This window comes from Pteropus alecto, unplaced genomic scaffold (genome assembly GCF_000325575.1).
Source record: "Pteropus alecto unplaced genomic scaffold, ASM32557v1 scaffold202, whole genome shotgun sequence".
Classification (NCBI taxonomy): Eukaryota; Metazoa; Chordata; class Mammalia; order Chiroptera; family Pteropodidae; genus Pteropus; species Pteropus alecto.
The window spans coordinates 3,605,769-3,626,179 of record NW_006432451.1 but is presented as its reverse complement, the minus strand read 5'-3'; the positions used below and the strand labels follow the sequence as shown (position 1 = coordinate 3,626,179).

General features: G+C 51.8%; 1 protein-coding gene across 2 annotated transcripts in view; it reads right to left on the bottom strand.

The window, feature by feature from the left end:
- Window positions 1-20,411, bottom strand: part of GRM4 (glutamate metabotropic receptor 4) — a 108,527-nt gene that overhangs the window by 48,247 nt on the left and 39,869 nt on the right. For both annotated transcript variants that reach the window (XM_006907361.2, XM_006907362.3), the window contains exon 2: window positions 18,309-18,525. In XM_006907361.2, the coding sequence (XP_006907423.1) occupies window positions 18,309-18,525 (217 nt within the window). The remainder of the gene's footprint in view (window positions 1-18,308; window positions 18,526-20,411) is intronic.

Here is a 20,411-nt window from a genome sequence, read left to right as displayed (position 1 = left end):
TGTGTGTGTGTGTGTGTGTGAGAGAGAGAGAGAGAGAGAGAGAGAGAGAGAGAGAGAGAGAGAGAGAGAGAGAGAGCGAGAGAGAGAGAGAGATACTCAAGGCCTATATCTCCTCCTCAGGTCTAACCTCACTCTGGTCCCCACCAGAATTCTCCATCCTACCACATCTTTTCCCCAACAGGCCTTTGCAGAGACTACTCCCTCAGCCAGGAGAGCACCCTGGGGCTGGTCAGTGACCTTCTGGCTCCCCATTGGAGCCCTTCTGTAACTGGGCCTCAGTCATCTCCTTGCTAGGGGCCTCACAAAACACAGCACACATGCTGCACCTGCTCAGGACAGACAGTGTGGTTCATACTTCCTAGATAAATGAACAACCGAGTACCTAACTGATTGGGATGGGAGGGGTATCGTGGCAGGAGCTGCTAGCATAGGCATGGGGCAGAGGCTCTGTAGGAATCCAATGTGGACATCTGCACCTGCTCAAATCCTCTCATCTCCTCTGGGAGCTTCCCTAACCCCTGCAGTCCATGTGACCTTCCCTCTGTGCCACTACCTGGTCACACTGAGTGTCCAGACAACTGTGTGCACACATACTGGGTACCCACCTTGCACTTGGCACCTAATTGGTGCCAGACTGTGGGCTACAAAATAATCCACACACAGCACCTGCTGTGGCAGGACCCACCCATGAGCTCCATGCATATGCGTGGGCTGGGCATCATGCTCACCTGGACACCTCTCTTAGTCCTACCTTCTCTTGAGATTTTACTTCTCTACCTAGATGCAAATTCCTTGCTATGAGTGCTCAGAAATACACGTGCAGAAGCAGAACAGGTAAATGAAAGTATAAGATATCTGAGCAAATTGGTGGGGCTCCATGGACACAGGGCCTAAATGCAGTTGGGCCAGTAAAGAAAGACATGAAATAGAACATTCACCCTCCATTCTATAGCCAGGGTGGCTCCAGCGCACAGGAGGCAGTGGGCCCTAGGAGGGGAGACAGTCACCCTGGTTTCCCACCTGGAGATGTCTTCTAACGCACTCCAATAAAGAACTGTGCAAAGCATGAATACTGACTGCACCTGCTTCCCCCAGCTTCTCCCAGCCCTCCAGCCTGAAGTAAAAGATGCTGGCTCCACTGATTCCTGGCTGTGTGACTTTACACAAGTTACTTGGCCTCTCTGAGCGTCAGCCTTCCCATCTGCAAAATGCGAAAGAACTTAAAGAAACTCCACCTTGCGAGGCTGAAGTGAGGGTCAAATGCCACAGTGTTTGTAAAGGCCTGGGTCTGCCTCGTGGAGCCAATGCCTTTGGGGAGTGAGCAAGGCCTAGTGGGGTGGGGGTTGCTAAGGCAGGAGAGCAGGAACTAGAAGGACAGGGACCTCATCGCACAGCTCAGGTCAGGACTCAGAGCTGGCGAGGTCCATACGCTCCAAGACTAAACTGAGAACTGTCCCCAGGGACAGGGTGCTGGGCAGAACTCGGGCCCTAGCTTGGAGGCCCAGGGAGTATCCAGGGCAGACACACACCCTTTCCTTCTTGAACATTCTCAGCAGTGTGTGCGCACACACACATGCCCTCCCAAATCAAAATCACATACCACACACAATCTCAGTCACAAATCCTCACACAGATACTCACGGCCCCGCACCCCACCCACAGCCCTTCCCTATCACAGACATGAACCAGAAGACAAACTCATACAGCCTCTCAGCCATAAGGATGTGCATACGCCATACACAGGCACTAACACACAGTCGCACATCACACAATCCTGCAGCCACACAAGCTCACACAGTAACCACAGGGCCTCTCACATCGCACTCACCACACCCAGCCTCTCATAGTCACATCCTACACGTGGTCACAAACCTGTGCACGTTAATACACAGTCATGTGTCCACACCTCCTTGGAACCATTATGCTGGCCTAGGCCATACCTGGGCACCATTAATACCTCCCCTTTGCTACTGGTGCAGGAGTGGGTTAGGGACTAGATGGAAGTGTAGGTATAATACCTCTCATCCAACAACTATTCACCAAGCAGCCTCAGTAGCCCCGATTAAAGCAGAGTCCTGTCTTTCCTCTGAAATTCTCTTGCTCTGCCACCAGGCCCCCTCCTCTCATACCCAGCCCCGCCTCTGTAGAGAAATGGGCTGGATCTGGGGAAGCAGGGGGCATAGGCATCAGAGAGCTGGCCTGATGTGACAAAGGAGGCTGAGCCTGGGCACAGTTAGGGCTCATGTTCCATCTCAATCACCTACTTGCCTTGTGATAAAAGCCACTTCACTCAACCTCTCTGAACCTCCATTTCTGCATCTATAAAATGGGATAGTATTATCTCCACCCCACAGATATGCAGGGTCTTTGTGAGGATTAAAGGGATCACCTGTGAACAGGCCCAATCTGGGGAGATACTTTGGGAGGAGAAGAATGCAGGGTTTGGGGGACCAGTCAGGCAGCTGTGGGTCTCAGCACATAATTGCTGAGGCTGCTGTCCCCTTCCCAGGAGGCCACTGGGCAGCAGCAGCATTGTTCAGAGCTGCATTATTCATGGCATTCGGCTCTGAGCAGAGGGAAATTTGCTAAAAGATTGACCTAATATCTTAACACAAACCCATTTAGGCAAAACACCTTTGAAGCTAGAAAGGAGGAGAAAAAATAGAAAAGGAAGCAAAGGTATTTAGAGGCAGGTGGTGGAGGGAGGGGACTGAGCGGAGTAGGGCACAGAGAGATGGCTGGTTCCTGGCCTGCCCCACCCCAAGGGCCCCATGGGAGACCCTTGTGTAAGCCTACCCCCCCCCCAGGCGTCACCTTCCACCCTCTCTCAGTGGTGAGAATGAGGGAATCCCACCCATTTCCCAAACTTGGTTCAGAGTAGGGGAGTCTGACCCAGGACTGCTGAGAGTTCATTTAGAGTCCTCTGCCAAGGAGCCACTTACATAACAAGACCCCTCACCCTCTTCCTCATCTGCCCCAGCTCCAGTGACACACCTGGGGAAGTGAGGTCACATAGCAGCTTCTCACCCCTTCCTCAGCCTCACAATTCCACACTCTACCACAGCAAGACCACTATCTCCAACCCAACTCAGACTCTCCCACCCAACTCAGACTCTCAGACTCTCTTGGAACTTTTGCTTCTCCACCTGCCCAACCCCACGCAGCTTAGGGACCAAATTTACCCTCCTCCTCGAAACGTCGTACATTATTCCTCCATTCAGAACCCATCACACTCACTCAGGCTCTCATCACACTCTCTCCACTGGGCAGTTGCCATCCTCTGCCTGTGCTGTGGTCAGTGCTATAATTCTCAGGCTATAAAGCGTGAGGGTGGATCCAGGTTGCCTGGGTTCAGATCCCAGCTCTGCCACTTCTTAGCTGTGTGACTTTGGACAAGTTATTTAACCTCTCTGGAACTTGTCTCCTCATAATAGAATGTGAATAAGTGAGTTAATACATGTAACGTGCTTAGAACAGTGCCTAGCACATAAGTACTTAATACGTATTCGCTATTGTTATAATATTATTGTCAGTTTCTTCGGTCAGCTCATAAGCCCCTTCAGGGAAAACTATGTCTTTCTCATTTCTAACTCCCAGGTTTCCAGCAGAGTGCGGGGCACAATGTAGGGCTCGGTCAATGCTGGTTGAACTGAGCCTAATTTCCAGCAATGTTGACTGCCTGGCCTTTTCATCCTGGTCCCCTTGGGAAGAGGAGTTAGTGCTGGGCTGGCGGCAGAGACCCTTGTGTGGGACAAGGGCATGGAGAAGATAACCTTTGCCAGCTCTACCTCATAGCAGGAACCAAGGCTCAGCCAGGCAGGGAGGGGCCAGGGTTAAGGGCCAGCAGCTGGTCTGTGGTTTGGCCTGAAAGGAACATGCAGCTGCAGGCCAGGATGAAATATTGAGGAGCCCACATCCCCAGGATGTAGAAACTGACAATCAAAATGAAATGCTGAGATGTAATTACCCAGGCAGGCCAAGCATGTCTCCTGCTGGTGGTGGGCTCAGCTCCCCCAACCTGCCACAAGCAGGCATTGGATAATGAAGTCCTCCCGGACCCTCTCCCGTGCCGGCCCTCACCCCCTCCTCTTCGGGTCAGGGCAGGGGGAGGAATGGCAAAGAGCTGGCTCCTCCAAGCCATCCTTTCAATGGCAGAATGGCAGGACATGCAAAGAATGGGGGACCTGGGTACAGCCCTGATACTGAATGTACCTGGGGTGATCCTTTCACCTCATCAGGCCTCAGCTTTCTCAGCCAGAAAACGGGACTGCTTAGCACACCTGGGAAGGAGGACCAAGACGTTGGATGTGAGTGCACCCCATAAATTGGCCTTGCTGGAGCATGGTCGCAAGGATGGTGGCCTGCCGCAGTGAGGACAGCAGTGGACACCAGCCTGACCCATCACGCCATGAAAGGCCTTCCTAAGGCACAGATTAGTAGGAGCTGATGTCCAAAGGTCGGGGCCGAGGCCCAGATGTGGGCCGGAAGCTGCTCACCTCATCCCTAAAACTCTGCTCCAGGCTCTTCTAATGCTATTAGGGAAAGGTTTGGGGCCCCACAGCCTGCTTGGCCAGATATGGGAGTGCAGAGACAGGGACCAGGGAGGGAGGGAAAGGTGGCTATAGGCCTGGATCCCTGGAGCAGTCCTGAGTAGGCTCAGGAGGGAATCCAGGAGCTGGGGAGCTGGGAGAGGAATGCTCAGTTGACCTCGTCCTCCATGCCAGAGCTTGGAAAGAGATTGCTACCATCTGCTAGTTTTCCTCAATAGGCATTTGGGGCAGGACAACTTTTCATAGTATGGAACTGTCCCATGGTGCAGTAGAGAGACATCCTGGGAATCTGGGGAATAAATGTCATTAAGGACCCACCTCATAATGATATTTACACTGACAGGGGTAGGGTGGGCTACCCAGAATTGAGAGCTCTTTTCTGATCTAAATCAGGGCCCAGAGAGGAGCCATGATTTGCCCAAGGCAGTCCAACACATGCCACTCACACACATGCTGCCCTGAACCCTCTCCAGGCTGGCTCCATGGCCATGGAGCAAGTCCAGCCTCACCTGGCAATAGCCAGTTGGCTCCTGAGTACCTTACCCACTGGGCACACCCACTCCTGTCCATACTATCTCACCAGACCAGAGCCTTACACCTGCATGTAAACCTCAGCCTGCCAAGCCTGGTCCCCAACTCTCCACCAAACCTCCAGTCCCACCCTGTCACCTTCAGTAGCTCTCATCTCCCTCAGGGCAAAGTCTGAACTTCTCAGTGCAATCCTGAGGCCCTGCGGCCTCATTTTCCATCGCTCCCTACCTCCAGGAGCACCTGCAATTTCTAACATACACCAGAGGGTTCCCATCTCCAGGCCTTTGCTCAGACTATTCTCTCTGCCTTTATGCCCAATTTCCCTTCCAAAACTTCTTCAAGTCAGCTTCTGTCCATTCTTGAGGATTCAGCTCAGGCCCCTCTGGGAAGTCTTCATGGGTGACACAGGGCTCCTTCTTCTCTGGGTGCCCAGAACAATCATGGTGTCTCAATCCCTGCATTTAGCACAGTGAATGGAAATTATTAGACTAGGTGCCACTGTGCCCACCAGCTTCTGAGCTCCAGGGAGATGGCCACTGCCAGACCTGCTGCCAGGCACAGAGCATTCATTGATTTAGCAACAATTTATTAAACACCTCCCAGTGCTAGGCACTGTCCTAGACATTGCGGGTCAGCCATGAATAGGACAGACAAGAATCCTGCCCTCATGGAACTGACATCCATCTATGAAGTAGATGATAGATACTAGATGCTAAAGAATGAAAGAATAAATGAATGAATAAATGAATGGATGGATGGATGGATGAATGGACTAATTAATTAAGAGCTGGCCTATTGTCCAGAAGGCCTCTTGGCCCTATCTCCACCTCCTGTCCCTCCACCCTCTTCTTCCTGTCTTCCCCTGATCATTCCTTTGCTCATCCTCTGCTTTCTCTGCTTCCCCACCTCACGCACGCACACACACACACACGTGCGTGCACACACACGCACACACACACGCTGTCCCTCCATTATTCCATGGCCTCTCACGTTAACACAGAACTCTTCAGTTGAATAATTTTTGCACATATTCTTCCGTTAGCTCCTCCTGATCAGCCAACTTGTAGATATTACGACCAATGCACAGATGAGGAAAGCGAGCCCCACAAGCCAGAGCCTAGTCCTGGCTCACTTCCACCTTCCCTTTCTCCAGCCCATCTTCTCCCCCTCCTCTGCCTTTCTATCTCTCTATCCTACCTTCTGGGATGACTGGCAAGTTGTCTCCTCTCTCTTCCCTATCTGTACAATGAGTCAAGCAGGCAGGCTCTAGTACATGGGGCCCGGGCTTCCCCTCCCTCCACCACTCTGCAACCCCTACTTTGTCTCCCCTCCATTCTCTTCCCTCCCTCCTCTCTCCTCTTGCTTGTCACTTGGTCCTCCTTCCTCTCCCCATCCCAAGGCCTCCCTTGGCACCAGGACGTCTACAAAATGGTCATTAGCTTTCCTTCTGGCTCATTAAAAGTGAGAATTTGCATAGAATATCCATATGGTCATACAGCAAAATGGAACATAGATATCATGCACTGTGCAGGTTGGGAAGAAAGAGGAGACCGTCACCATGGGAAGGGGGAGATCCCAACCTTAGGGTCTGAGGCCTCAGAAGCAGCCCCTCATCTTCCTTTCTTGGCCTTTCTGGGGGCTAATTCACCTGTTTTTGTCATTCTTACAATAACCAACAAAGTAGGGACTACGATTTTTCTCATTTTACAGATGGAGAAACTGAGCACCATAGAGGGATAATGGCTTGTCCAAAGACACACAGCAAGTCCATGGTGAGCCTGGGGGTCAGCACTCTGCCATGAGCCAGCTTACCCCCTCACATCGGCCTGCTGCTCTCAGGGATGCTGCCCCCTCCTTACTCTCAGAAGGAGGTGACACGAAGAACCAAATTCAGTCACATAGCTTCCCCACCCAGAGCACCCTTCTGCTCCCCTGGGACAGGCCCATCTGTTGTTCAAGGCACCCCTCCTCAAGAAAGCTCCCCCTCCCACCATTCCCATCCTGGCCTCCCTCTCCCTGCAACAATGGTTTAGCCAAATGCAGAGATTTCTGGAGACAAGTGCTTCCAAACCTCTCATCCCAGCTATAGAACTGCATTCAGACCTGCCTCATCCCCAAAAGGATCTGCAGCAGTGCCCAGAAATAAACATATTCAGTTAAAAAAAAATTTAACAAAATCAATGGAAAGGGACCTGCACTTTACAGATGAGGCTCCACTCAGCATCCACAGACTGGCGGAGAACTGGAGTACTGGCAGTTTGTCAGAGACCAGAGCGACCAGAGTTTCCATGAATGTCCCTTGGAGCAGTAGTGCTATCCATGGTGCTGATGCTAGACGTACCTGGGCGACCCCCTGCCCTCTGCCCACAAGCAACTTGGGAGCAAGTCCAGTAGGCTTCAAAATACACCCCAATGTGCCCCTTATTACTACTCCACCCCTCGTCTAAGCCATCATCACTTCTTGCCTGAACAGCAGCAGTAGCCTCCTCACCGGCCTTCCTGCCTCAGCCCCACAGTCTATTCCCCACACAACAGCAAGTGAGGTCCTAATAAACTCAAGTCTGTTCCTGTCCGTCCTCTGCTCACAGCCCTCCACTGGCTCCCATCTTACTTGGTGCAAAAGCCAAAGTCCTCACAGTGGCCCAGATGACCCCACAGGATCTGCCCCTCCTCTTCCGCTTCTCTCCCCACAATCATTCTGCTCCACCCTCTTGGCCAAATGCCAGGGAGGCTCCCATCTCAGGGCCTTCACACTTGCCGGTTCCTCTGCCTGGGGCACTCTCCCCACAGATCTCCATATAGGCCACACCCTCACTGCATTCAGGGCTATGCCCAAATGTCACATCTGCTGAAAGGCCTTCCCTGACCACCTTCCCCCTCTGTCTACTAATGGAAAGGGACCTGCACTTTATGGATGAGGCTCCACTCAGCATTCAGAGACTGGCCGAGAACAATAGCAGTTGTTGTTCTTCATAGCAATGCCCATCAGCTCCTATATTATTATATTATATTATGCATAATTATGTTATATAGTAATGTATTTACTTATTTACTATAAGCTGCCTCTGTCCCTCTCCTTAAATGTGAGCTCACAGGGCCAGGAATCTTCATCTGTTTAGTCCACTGCTGTATTCTCAGTGTATGCCTGGCACACAGTAGGTGCTCGGTATATATTTATTCATCAAATAAATGAATAACTGTGCAGAGATGAGGGATGAAAGGGCTGAAGAGCAGAATAAAGGAATTCCCCCTACTCCATTCCCTGCCAGCCACATCCCCACAGAGCAGGCTCTGTGTGGTTTGAAGTCCTGGACTCTGCCCTTCTTAGTCCCTGAAAATCTCAGGAGCATGAAGGGAACCAGCACTAAAGGAGTGACCACAAGGGGACATGTCCCTCCCACCCTCAGGGCCTGTTATGCCCGCTTTTAGATGATCCCGCACAGGCTCATACGAGACCACGTGTGGCTGATGACTCTTGTTACACACACTCTCCTCCCCCAACACACACACACTCCCCATCATAGGAGCCGCTCCACCTCTTCCTGCCCTGGCCCTCTATGGGGGGCGCGTCCTCCTAGGTCCATCTATCTGACTGATCCACTAGTGTTTCCTTGGAGAAGCCAGGTGAAGAGAATCAAATCTGTCACAGAAAGGAGGGCTCCACCTTCCTTCCTTCGAACTCCAGAGATGGGCAGTTTTGGAGTGGCATGGACCTGAGTGCAAACCCCAGCTCTGCCACCAACAAGCTGGAAGGGCCTGGGCAAGCCCTCAGGCAGTCCAGGTCATGGTCACTCCTCCTGTAAAATGGGGACAATTCTCAGGGTGGCTGTGCAGGGGCCGAAGTGGAGCCAAGGCAGCTTCTGTGAGGACGATTAATGAGGCATTCCCTAGAGATATGTATGTTAAAACAAAAGGAGGTTCAGGGGTCTTCACGTTGGCCAGGTGGCTGAGGGGCCAGAGCAAAGGGCAGAGCCTCTAGGGCTCAAAGACTCGGGGAGAGGACTGGATGGGTGGATATAGAGAATAACAAGGGAAAAAGGCTATGGGCATCCTTCAGTGTGTCCACATGCATGAGCCCTTTGAAGATGGTACGCAGCCCCTTCCTGGGCTTATGGATGAAGAACTAGAGGCTCAGGGAGGGGAAGGGACTTGCCCAAGGTCACATAGGAGCAGAGGAACCCCATAGCAGGCAGGAACCTCATCCAAGACACTGAGCAGCCACATACTGGCCTGCAGCAGGAAGCCTCAGGGTAGAGAGGGGAGAAAACAATAAGTTCACAGGGCCCTTCCAGAGCTGCAGAGAATAAAAAGGTTGGGACTTGCTCCAAGGAGCTCAGAGTCGGGGATTTGGAGGGCTGGGACTCCACATCAGATAGGAAAATAGGATCAAGTACAGTAATCAGCAAACAGGTGAACAGGATTTCCTGGAACGGGGGCAAGAAAAGGTCAATGACCTCCAGCACATGCTCTTTACCAAAGCAGAAGAATTCAGAAGGGATACCCTTTTCATGGGAGCCTGGGAAGACAGAATTCAGTGCACTCCCAGTGAAGAGGCTCAGGTAAAGGGAGGAAGAAGAAACAAGGGCAAAAAAATGAACTTGAAGAAAATAGGGTTCAAACCACGTTTAGAGATATATTTGTCAGAAAGATCAGAGGTACAGAAATCAAAGAGGCTGAAGCGGCTGAGGGAACAGGTGGCTGTGGACACAGCTACCCTGTGGGCTTAGGTCGGGGCCGAAGAACAACAGACATACTGGAAACCAAAGGCCAACCCTGTGATACTAGGACCTCCATGTGGCGAGGACAGGTAAAAAGCCAAGAGAGATGGGCGAAGGATGCAAAGACCCTCTGACGTCCCTCAACCCATCACCTTCACATTGATGGTGAAACTGAGGCTCAGAGAGGGAAAGTGACCAGACCAGGGTCATAGAGCCACCCAAAGACAGAGCCAGGACTGGATCTGGGCCCAGCCTCCCAGCCCAGGGCTCTCTGCCCCACTCCCCAACTCTGCTTAATAATGAAGAAACTGACACCTTTAGCAGCTTAGCGCTTAGTGCAGGGCCCAGGCTGTGCTAAGTGCTTTACATGTACTAACCATTTAGTGCTCATAGCAACTTATAACGGAGGTACTACTAATATCCGCATTTCACCAGACGAAAACTGAGGTCCAGAGACCTTAGGAACTGCTCAGGGTGGCAAAACTCACAGTGGCAAAGCCGGCATCCGGGCTCTAAACCACTCCACTTTATTGTGTCATCCAGAGAAGGACAGGATTCAGAAGGCCATAAAGGGGCTGCAACCAGCAAAGAGAAACTTTTTTAAGCCCCAAAAAAATCTTCAAACGTGTTCCACAAAAGAGGCCAGTGAAAAATAAGTTCCTTCCTGAACAAGAAGGAAGGGATAAAAATTCAGGGCAACAAGGGCCTGGCATCTAACATCTTCTTCCTCTTGTCATTCCCGTCAAGCTTAGAGGCAAATTCAAATGGGTGTTCTCATCGTGATAGGCCAGGACAAACATATCAGAGAAGAATCGGAGAGAGCAGGAAAAGTGACCTGATGACTCCCAACCCAAGGGATTAACAAAATTGAGAGGTGTCAGCGCCCTGACACAGGCCAGAGTGACAGAAAAATCAGAGTGGACAGGCAAAGTCCCCGAGGCAGGCCAGGCAGGCACAGGGTTCATCTTCATAGTGGGACACAAATTGATCTGGCAATCACCGAGCAGTCACATTAATGCCAGCACCTTGCCAATCTCCAAGTGCAAGCCAGGGAGACTCAGCTAGTGTGTAATGGACCTCGTGGCTTGGCGGGAGGAACCCATGCCAGGTCCACTTAATTTCTACCCACGGTAGAGCGACGAGTGGCAAACCAGAGGAGCCAAAACTGTGATGGGTCTCAGGTTCAATGTAGGCTAGCTGATAAGCTAGAATGGTGGGTACTGGCTGCTGAGCTGACCCACTTCCCTCCCATATCCTCGGAGAATGCATGGTCAGAGGGCAGGGCATGCTGGGACCTGGCTGCTGGGTCTCTGGGATGTGAGTTTAGGAGGCAACTAGAGGGACAGTCCAGAGATCTCTCCCTGAAAAGATGCTACAAGCCATCGCACTTACATAAACACCAAACCAGTGGCAGGACCCTTCCCTGCTTCCAGTTCCCCATCCCCTTGGCTAATTTCAACCACATTTCATCTGGCTTAGGGCAAGAAGGCCGCATGCTCCAGGCTCTGTCCCCATGCAACTGGCCCCGATCGTCCCTGAACCAGAAGACCATGCCTTGAAGTGCCATCCTTTGACATCCACTCCCTTGGGCCCTGAGGGATGGTTCATTTTCCAGCACTCCTCTGACAGGGGCATCCTAAATAAGTAGTTTTCAGTGAATGTCTGAGGGTTTTTCAGAATGAGCCAGAATAATGGAAACAAGACTTGATAATCTTTGCTTACAAAAAGAATGCCTGGAGTCAGGGGCTGTGGACTGTGAGGACACAGCCTGTTGGATATCAGAGTTGGACCTTGGAGAAGAGCTGACGCACCCACGTCTGTTATGGATGACAAAAGGAGGCCCCGGAAGGGCAATGACATGCCCAAGGGCACAAGGCTGGTCATCTGTTCCCTTATTTGTTCATTCTACAAATATCTATTGAGGCCTTGCTATGTGTAAAGGAAAGCAGGGGGCACAGAGCCAAGGGGTCTTGTCTCTCCTCACCCTCAAGGAGCCCAGAGTCAAGTGGAAGAGATAGAGGGAGAGTTCAACAGGCACTGGGCTTCTCAGGTGGCAAGCCAGGGGGAAGATCATCCCCCTAACCCAAGTGAGCAACTCTGCTTGGGGAAGAGCAGATGAGGGAAGCCTACAGGGAGGAGCGGTCTTGGCACTGAGCCTTGATGGGCAGAGAAGACCCCCTGGGTCCTGAGCTGGTTGGACATGGAAGGTAGAGATGATGTGTGCTCATATACTCTTTTGGGCAAGCAGGCATGACCCCAAGTGCCAAAAAATTTTAAAACACAGGACTGGCTTAAAAGAATCTCTGCTTAGCTCCATCTCACATTGGTCTCTGTCTCATGGCCACTAGGACCAGGCCAGGCCCCTCACAGGGGTCCCATCTGCCTTGTTCACGCCTACCTCCAGGCTCTTGCTCAAGCTGTTCCCCCACCTGGCATGCCCTCTCCTTCCTCTGCACTTGTCCAAGTACCCCTCCCCCAAGCCCTGCTGGACTTCCCGTCTGGCTGGGCTGGGGCCCCCTGCATCCCCAGGGTGTCATTCTTCACTTCAACAGACACATCATTGTATCCCTACGTTCACTAATTCAGGCAAACTCTACTGAGCGCCTACTGTACTCAGGGCAGGCTGTGCACCACTTCTCCCTCACCCACTGAGAGCTGACAGGACCCAGGGTCTAGCTCCTCTCCTCACATGGGGCTAGGCACTCAGCAGGTGTGAAATAAATCCATGAAGCCCAGGCCAGCTGGGAGACTGGAGCCTCTTCCCCTTCCTGCCCTCTGGGGCACGCAGCCCCTCAGGATGAAGTATCTGAAGCAGGCACTGTGGCGAGAAATAAGGAAGCTGAACCCACATTTCAGCCTGACACAGCTGCAAACAGGCCCTGAGTTCTCACATGCCTGCCTCTGCCTCCCCCCGACCCCACAAAAGGATTTCTGTCCTAAGTAAATCAGTGGTGTCTCATGAACAGTGGAGGGCTCAGTGGGGAAGGAGGCTGAGGTCCCAGGGCAGCCTGACCTAACCCCAGATGCCTGTGCTCTGCCAGGCTCAGTCTGCCCTTCTGTAGGCTGGGAGAACAATCTTGCAGGCCCAGGGGTGGGAGGAGGACTAAGGAAATCAGTAGCTGGGGGCTGGATTATGTGATCAAATTGTCCATTCCACGAACACTTTGTGAGCAACTACCTTGTGCCAGGGACTATGCTAGAGGCCAGGGATGCAGCAAAGAACAAAACAGGCAAAAATACACATGTCTTGGTGGACCATAAACAAAGAAACATTTACGGGTCAAATGCTTTAAAGAAAAACAGAGCAAGGAAGACAGAATGAAGAGTAATGGGCTGGAGAAGGGGCTATGTTAGATACAGTGGTCAGAGAGGCTTCCCTGAAGAGGCGACACCTGGGAAGACATCTGAATGTCCTGAGGACATGGGCCACATGGATACCAGTGGAAGAGCTTTCAAGCAGAGGGACTAGCAGGTGCAAAGGGCCAGAGGTGGGCCTGTCCCTGCAGTGTTAGAGGAGCAAGAGGAGGCTACTGTGCCTGGAGCGGAGAGATGGAAAAGGCAGTGGAAGGAGGTAAGGTCAAGGAGGAGAGGGGGAGGCAGCAGAAAGGGTGGTGGGCACTCAGGGGTTTCTGGATCCTGGGAGTGCCCCAGGGCAAACCTCTCCTCTGGTCTCCCAGAAACATGAGCACCCGGAGGAGCTGACGCAGCTCTTTCAAGCTGGTCAAGCTCTTCCGCCAGCTCCTCGGAGGCTCCAGGAGGCCACTGTTCCATTTACAGCCAGAGAAGCTGAGTCCAGCGATGTCACGTAGTCAGCCAGCCAGATAAGGAGGCACCTCAGCCTTGGGCCTCAGGCTGCCAGCCCCGCCAGTCACTGCCCGTGCCCATGCTGCTGTGTTGACAGGTGCCCTCTAAATGCAAGTCTGAGATACATGCAAAGAAATGAAACTGGACTACCTTCTTACATCATAGATAAGAATAGACTCAAAATGAATTAAAGACTGAAATGTAAAACCCGAAACCACAACCTTCTACAAGAAAACATAGGCAGTAAACTCTCTGATATTGCTTTTCAGTTATATCTCCTCAGGCAAGGAAAACAAAAGAGAAAATAAACAAATTGGACTATATCAAACTCAAAAGCTTTTACACAGCAAAGGAAACCATCAACAAAACAAAAAGACAACCTACTGAATGGGAGAAGATATTTGCCTATGACACAGCTGATAAGGGGTTAATAACCAAAATATATAAAGAACTCATACAACTCAACAACAACAAAACAAACAATACAATTTAAAAACAGGCAGAAGACCCGAATAGATATTTTTCCAAAAGTGAAATCCAGATGGCCAATAGACATATGAAAAGATGCTCAAGCTCACTAATCTTAGGAGAAATGCAAATTAAAACCACAATGAGATATCACCCCACACCTGTTAGAATGGCTATCATCAATTAATCAAAAAACAACAAGTGTTTCTGAGGATATGGAGAAAAGGGAATCCTCATATACTTTTGGCGGGATTGCAAATTGGTCCAGCCACTATAGAAGACAGTCTGGCAGTTCCTCAAAAAATTAAAAATGGATCTACCTTTTGACCCAGCAATTGCACTTCTGGGTATTTATCCAAAGAAACCGAAACACTAATACATAAAGATCTATGTACCCCTAAGTTCATGGCAGCACTAGTCACAATAGCCAAGATATGGAAGCAACCTAAATACCAATCAACAGATGATTGGATAATGAAGTTATGGTTCATATAGACAATGGAATATTACTCAGCGATAAAAAAAGAAAAATAAGTCAGAGAAAGACAAATATTTATACACGGAATCTAAGGAACAAAAAGAACAAACTCATCAAAAACAGACTCACAAATATAGAGGACAATCTGATGACAGCCAGAGGGGAGGGGCATTGCGGGGCTGGGAGAAATCAGTGAAGGGTTAGAGAAATACATATTGGTAGTTGATACAGGAATGGGGAGCACAGCATAGGTAATGTAGTCAGCAGTACTGTAATGCTATGTGTAGAGCCAGATGGGTGATAGAATAATTGGGGGGATTGTTTCATAAACTATATAACTGTCTAGCCAATGTACTGCACACTTGAAACTAATAATAAAATAAAGTGCTTTTTAAAAAAGGAAAAAATGCTTAACACATTAAGTGAATAAAGCAGATTACTAAATAAGTGAATGAATGAATGAATGAATGAATGCAAGTCTAATGCTCAGCCCTGGGATTTGGAGCTGGAGGCCAGACCAGCAACAGTTTGAATCATCGGCATCTCCAGAATATCAATGGGGGACACAGGGACACAACAGGGAGATGAAGCTTTGGAACTTCTCACTGCAAGGGATAAGCTGTCCTCTAAGGAGCAGATCTGAGCCCCCACGCCACACCCAGAGAGGCTATCTTGTTCTGACCCTGGGAACACAAGCCCAGATGTGCCCAGGGTGCTAGAATCACTCACTGGACGGGACCAGAACCAAATCCCCTGGTGACCTCATGGAGACACTTCTGCTTTTTTTAAGCCCTATGTCAATGTCCCGATCAGTGCTGGGTGTCACCCAGGAGCTCCCGACCTAGAAGAGAGAGCTGGGTTCCAGCCCCAGCTCCTCCACATTCTGGCTTGGGACAGTGACCTATCCTCTCTGGCCTCCGTTTCCTCATCTATAAAATGGGCATAATTATGATTCCTTGTAGGTCCTGGAGCCTTGAACATAGTAGGTGCCCAGGACTTGCTGACCGAGTTCTCACCACAGCTCTGATGTATGTCTTCAGCCTGGCAAGCACATCCTCCCCTCTGCCCTGCTCCCTGGTGCTCCTCTAAGCAACTCACTGATGATTTATACTTCAGAGGACGAATCAATACAATATATGGCCAAAGACATCTTTAATCTTTCACAGGGATTAGGCTCCAAGGTACAGCAGCCTCTTTCTACTGGCCGCTCAATTCTGATTTCAATTTGGCAAGCTAAAGCATGGCTTTCTCTCTCCCTTTCTTTTCATCCACCTATAGACATTCTTCCAAATCAAATTTCATTCAGCGGGCAGGGCAAGGAGACCTAGCTGCCCATGCACGAGGACCCCAAGGCTGTGCACCCTGCACAGGGTGATAGCAGGAGGACCTGGGGACATGGGAGGTACAGCCAAGTGGAAGATCAGGCCTTAGCGATGGCATGGAGTGCAGGGTGCAGGAGCACTGTGAGGGGACACCTGTGCCAGGGCAGGAGGGCCTCTGAGCTGTAGGCCCTGGGGGAAGAGCCAGTTCTCTTATTTTTATAGAAGTCCTTTTCAAAAATCTTAACTAGACCTTAAATTCTTTAACTACCCAATGCCTGATTAGATGTTTGTGGAAAATTTAAATAATAGTCTTAGCTTCAGATAAAACTCAATGCCCAGACCTCATCCCAACCACATACCTCTTCTGCTCTTCGTATGTCAGCATGTGTCCCTCCAGGCTGTGTGTGTGTGTGTGTGTGTGTGTGTGTGTGTGTGTGTGTGTGTCACTGTAATACCCCCATCCCTTGCACAGGGCTGCTCCACATGGGTCTCAGTGAATGCAGTGGGAAAAGGGCAGAAGATAAAGGGATAAGAATACAAAAGCAGTTAAGACCTCTAGTCTTGGTGCCAGACTGCCAGGGTTCAAATCCCTTCTCCACTGATAACGTGCTGTGTGACCTATATCGGTTATTATTTGGTCTCTCTGTGTCTCAGCTCCTCCCCATAAAATGTGGAGACCTACCTCATAGGGTAGGGAGGAATACCTAGGACAACAGGTATAAGACAGGTGCTGAGCACGTGCTGGGCACATAGGGAGGGCTATGGAAGTACTGTTGGTGGCTGCAAGGTCATTGCAGCAGGGACTAAACACAACTGAACACTAAGATGTTGAACTTCTGTCCCTGTCCCATCCAGCACCTTTATCCCAAAATCCTACAGAGTTTGCACCTTAAACACAAAGGCGGTGGGCTTGTTTGGGGAAAGATTCAAACCATTGAGGAAGAAAGTAATTTGCAGAGCAGGGGGCGTGGGGCCAGCCCAGAGTCTGAGCAGAGGAGAAAGGACATGCGGTCAGCCAGAGGGAGGGGGCTATGGCATCGAGGGTCTGTCGCTGTCACCCAACTGGCTGGAAGTATGAGTGGGGTCTGTCCACTCCCTGCTTCCTTCTGCCAGGCTCAGCTGCTGGAGTAGAGAGTGGCCTAGAGCCGCAGCCATAAGTCAGCACCACCCCACTTCCGCTGGGGCCGCCCTCTCCGCCAGGTTGCAGGCATCCAAGTGACTTTGGCTATACAATTAAAGGGGCTCATCCAAGATTTATAGCAGGATTATGCCTGCAGGGTGTTACCAATGCCAGCCTCTGGACACTGTGGTCCTTAGAAAAAGCAATTAGAGTCCTGGGTTATACAGGTATAAATATACACACGCCATCTCCCAAGGTCGAGGGTGCTGCAGGAGCTATTTAGAGACAGGACCATGGGAGAGACCAGGAGAGGCGGCAGAGGAGCCCTCTTTGCAGGGAGGTGGGTCTGCCAGGAGGGGGAAGGGCTTCTCCCCATATCCCACACACGCCAGGTGTCATCCCTCAGCCCTCAATCATCCCCTATGGCCCTCAATCATCCATGCCTTGTGGGAAGGCTCACCCAACCGAGGTGGAGCCCCTAACCCAGGGGCCTGCCTGCTGCCCCGACCTCGCTACGACAGCCCCACGCAGGCTGCCCTCCCTCAGCACAGCCTTTGGAACTGACTCACTCAGAGGCTCAGGCTTCAGGCCTGCCAAAGTATTCACTTTTGTTATGTTAGCCTGTTTTCACTCACCTATACCTAAAAGCTTTTGAGGACAGCAATTAAGGGCAGGCAGTGAGCTTGATAAAGGAAAGGTGGCCTGTGGTAAGTGGGGGGGACCTCAAGAAGAGCAAATCACCTCCCCACAGATCCTCAAATCCCACCCACGAGGCACCTACTTCACTGAAGCCTGAGCCAGCACAGCCCTGCCCACCCATGTGAGATGTGACTCCTGCAGCCCCTGACCCTCACCCCCACCAGACTGCTCAATCTTAGGGACTCCAAATTCCTGATCCCTTAAACAACCCTTGCTCCAGAAACCTGCTGGCTGGCCCCCTAGCTCCTGGGTTCCTGAGACTGCCTTAAACCAGGCCACCTTCATCCCAACCCCCTTCCCCACCTCTCTGCCTGAGAACAGTGGCTTTTCCACCAGCTCCCACACCAGGAATATTGACAGTCCTTCTGTCAGGCTGGCCACATCTGCGAAAGTCATTCACATCCACCCCTCACCCCCAGGAATTACCCTGCTGCCCAGCAAGGCCTTAGGCCAATCCCCAGTACTCAGAGGAGAGACCGAGGCCCACAAGGGGCATGGCCCAGGGCAGGCAGAGCCCATAGCAGGACCCAGAGAATGGCTCTCAGGCAGTGCTCAGCCACTGTACTATGACATACCCCCATCCCCGAGCATGACCCTGCAGGCATGTGCCTGACTCACCATCCTCTCGGGACTTCTGAATGAAGGCCTCCACGCCGCTCTCGCCGTAGCTGCCCTCCGAGGCCAGCGTGGACACATAGTTCCACTTGAGGGTACGGACGATGTCCACCATGGCCTGGGCCTGGTACGTGTCCGAGGGCACCACGCGGGAGAAGAAGTCGTAGCGGCTGTTGTCACTCAGGTCGGGGGCTGTGGAGGCGTAGCTGATCTGGGGGATCTGGAGGTGAGAGGGGCTGCTAATGGGGGTGGTTGGCACCCCCACCCTGCCCAGCCAGCACTGCACCCCCACACACCAACCTCCCTCCTGTCCCCACAGCCTTGGGACCTCCCCAGCCATTCCCACAGGCACTGTCCCGTCTCATCCTGGGGGAGACCCTGTGACATGGGCTCGAGAAGTCCTGGGCCACTTGACACAGGAGAAAACCGAGGCCCAGAGAGGGTTGGGCTAATAGATAGTTGGTCCTGCCGCTGGCTCCAGCCCAGGTGCCCGAAGCCTCCCACCTCCACTCAGCTCTCCCTGATCCTGCTCCTCCCTGTCGCCCTCCCTGCTCCCAGCAAGAGTGAGGCAGGCACCAGGTTGAAAAGTTGCTGATGTGTCAGCATCAAGCCCTCCTCCAGAAAATCTCCCATCTAGCCTCAACTGTGTCCTGCAGCTGGTGGCCCCCCAACAACACACAAATACACACCACGGAGTCATTAGGGATCTCACACACACACACATGCACACATATGCACACACACACACACGGGGGCCTCTGGGTGCCTTGATTTACATAAAGAGCTGGAAGATCCCAGCCAGGGAAAATCCCCAGATGGGTGAGATGGTTTGGCCTGTGGCTAGAGTGGGGATGAGAGTGGTAAGAGGGAGTCATTTGGTCCATCTCCTTCCCCTAGGTAGCTCCTAGGCCACCACCCACCAGATCCTGTCCCCACAGCTCCCTCTGGGCTCAGGCTCTTTCCTCCTGCCCAGCTCAGAGGAGACAATAGGCCAAGTTCCAGCTCCCTGCAGCCCTACTCCGTCCCCTAGGGATGGAACCCCAGGAGTCTGCAGGGCCTCTGGGAGGTCCCTCTTCCCACAGCCTGGGACCCAGTGCCAAGAGAGGCAGGCGCCTGCCTGTCCCACAGCCTCTCAACAGCAGACTCCAGACCTGCTGCCCCCAGCTGCAGCTCCCCCAGCCACAGAGCACTTTCCTGCCCCAAAGCTCCCACCGGCCCACCCCCAGGCAAAGGTGGATGCAGTGACCTTAGGCTGACATTCCTCTTGTGGTTGACATCCAACCAGCCCCAAAGGATGTAGAAGGGGCTGTGTGGACCCTCCTGCGGCTTGCTCTCCCCAGCGGCCCATGCGCATACCCCCAGGTGCCCTCCTCACAGGCCCTTGTGCAGCCCCAGCTCCCCAGGGCAGCTCGGTACTCCATGATTTCTCTTCCTTGCCTCCATCCACACCAAAACACACCCTTCCTGTGTGCCCTCTGCCCTGCCCTCAGCTGCCCAGGGTGACAGAGTGAAGGGGTGGGCATATTATCTGGGCTAATGTCAAATCTAAGATTTATCCCTCTAAAGAATCACTAAAATTCAATTCTCGCCAAGAAAACTCATGGCCAGAGCCTCGGTCTCCGTGGCAGCTGAGGGTGGGGAACCATTCTGGGGGTAAGAGGATTGGGGACACCCCTTGGACAAGTGGTGCCTACCTAGCCTATGCCTATGGTGTCCCTATTCCCCAGGGAGAGTCGAGGTGCACATTCCACTAAGGACACCTATTACAAAAAAGGCATGGCCCAGCTCGGCCCACCCTCCAACCAGGGACACCCAGCAGACCCCTCACTGCCCCCCTCACTGAGCTCATTCATGGAAAAGGATATGGGGAAAATGGATGCTTGGTTTTCTGGATTTTCTGAGCAACTAAATTGCAGCTCTTGTGACCGTTATAAAATGGTATGTACTAAGTCATTTGCTGTAGCACCTTTGCAAAAGCAACACTTTGGGGAAAACCTGGTAAAAGAAGCTATGGCCCTATAAAGAACAAGGCAGCTTTCCACAACTGCTCTCCAAGACACAGGGTAAGAACAAAAGCAACAAAGAAACAAGGTGCGCCCTGCTTAT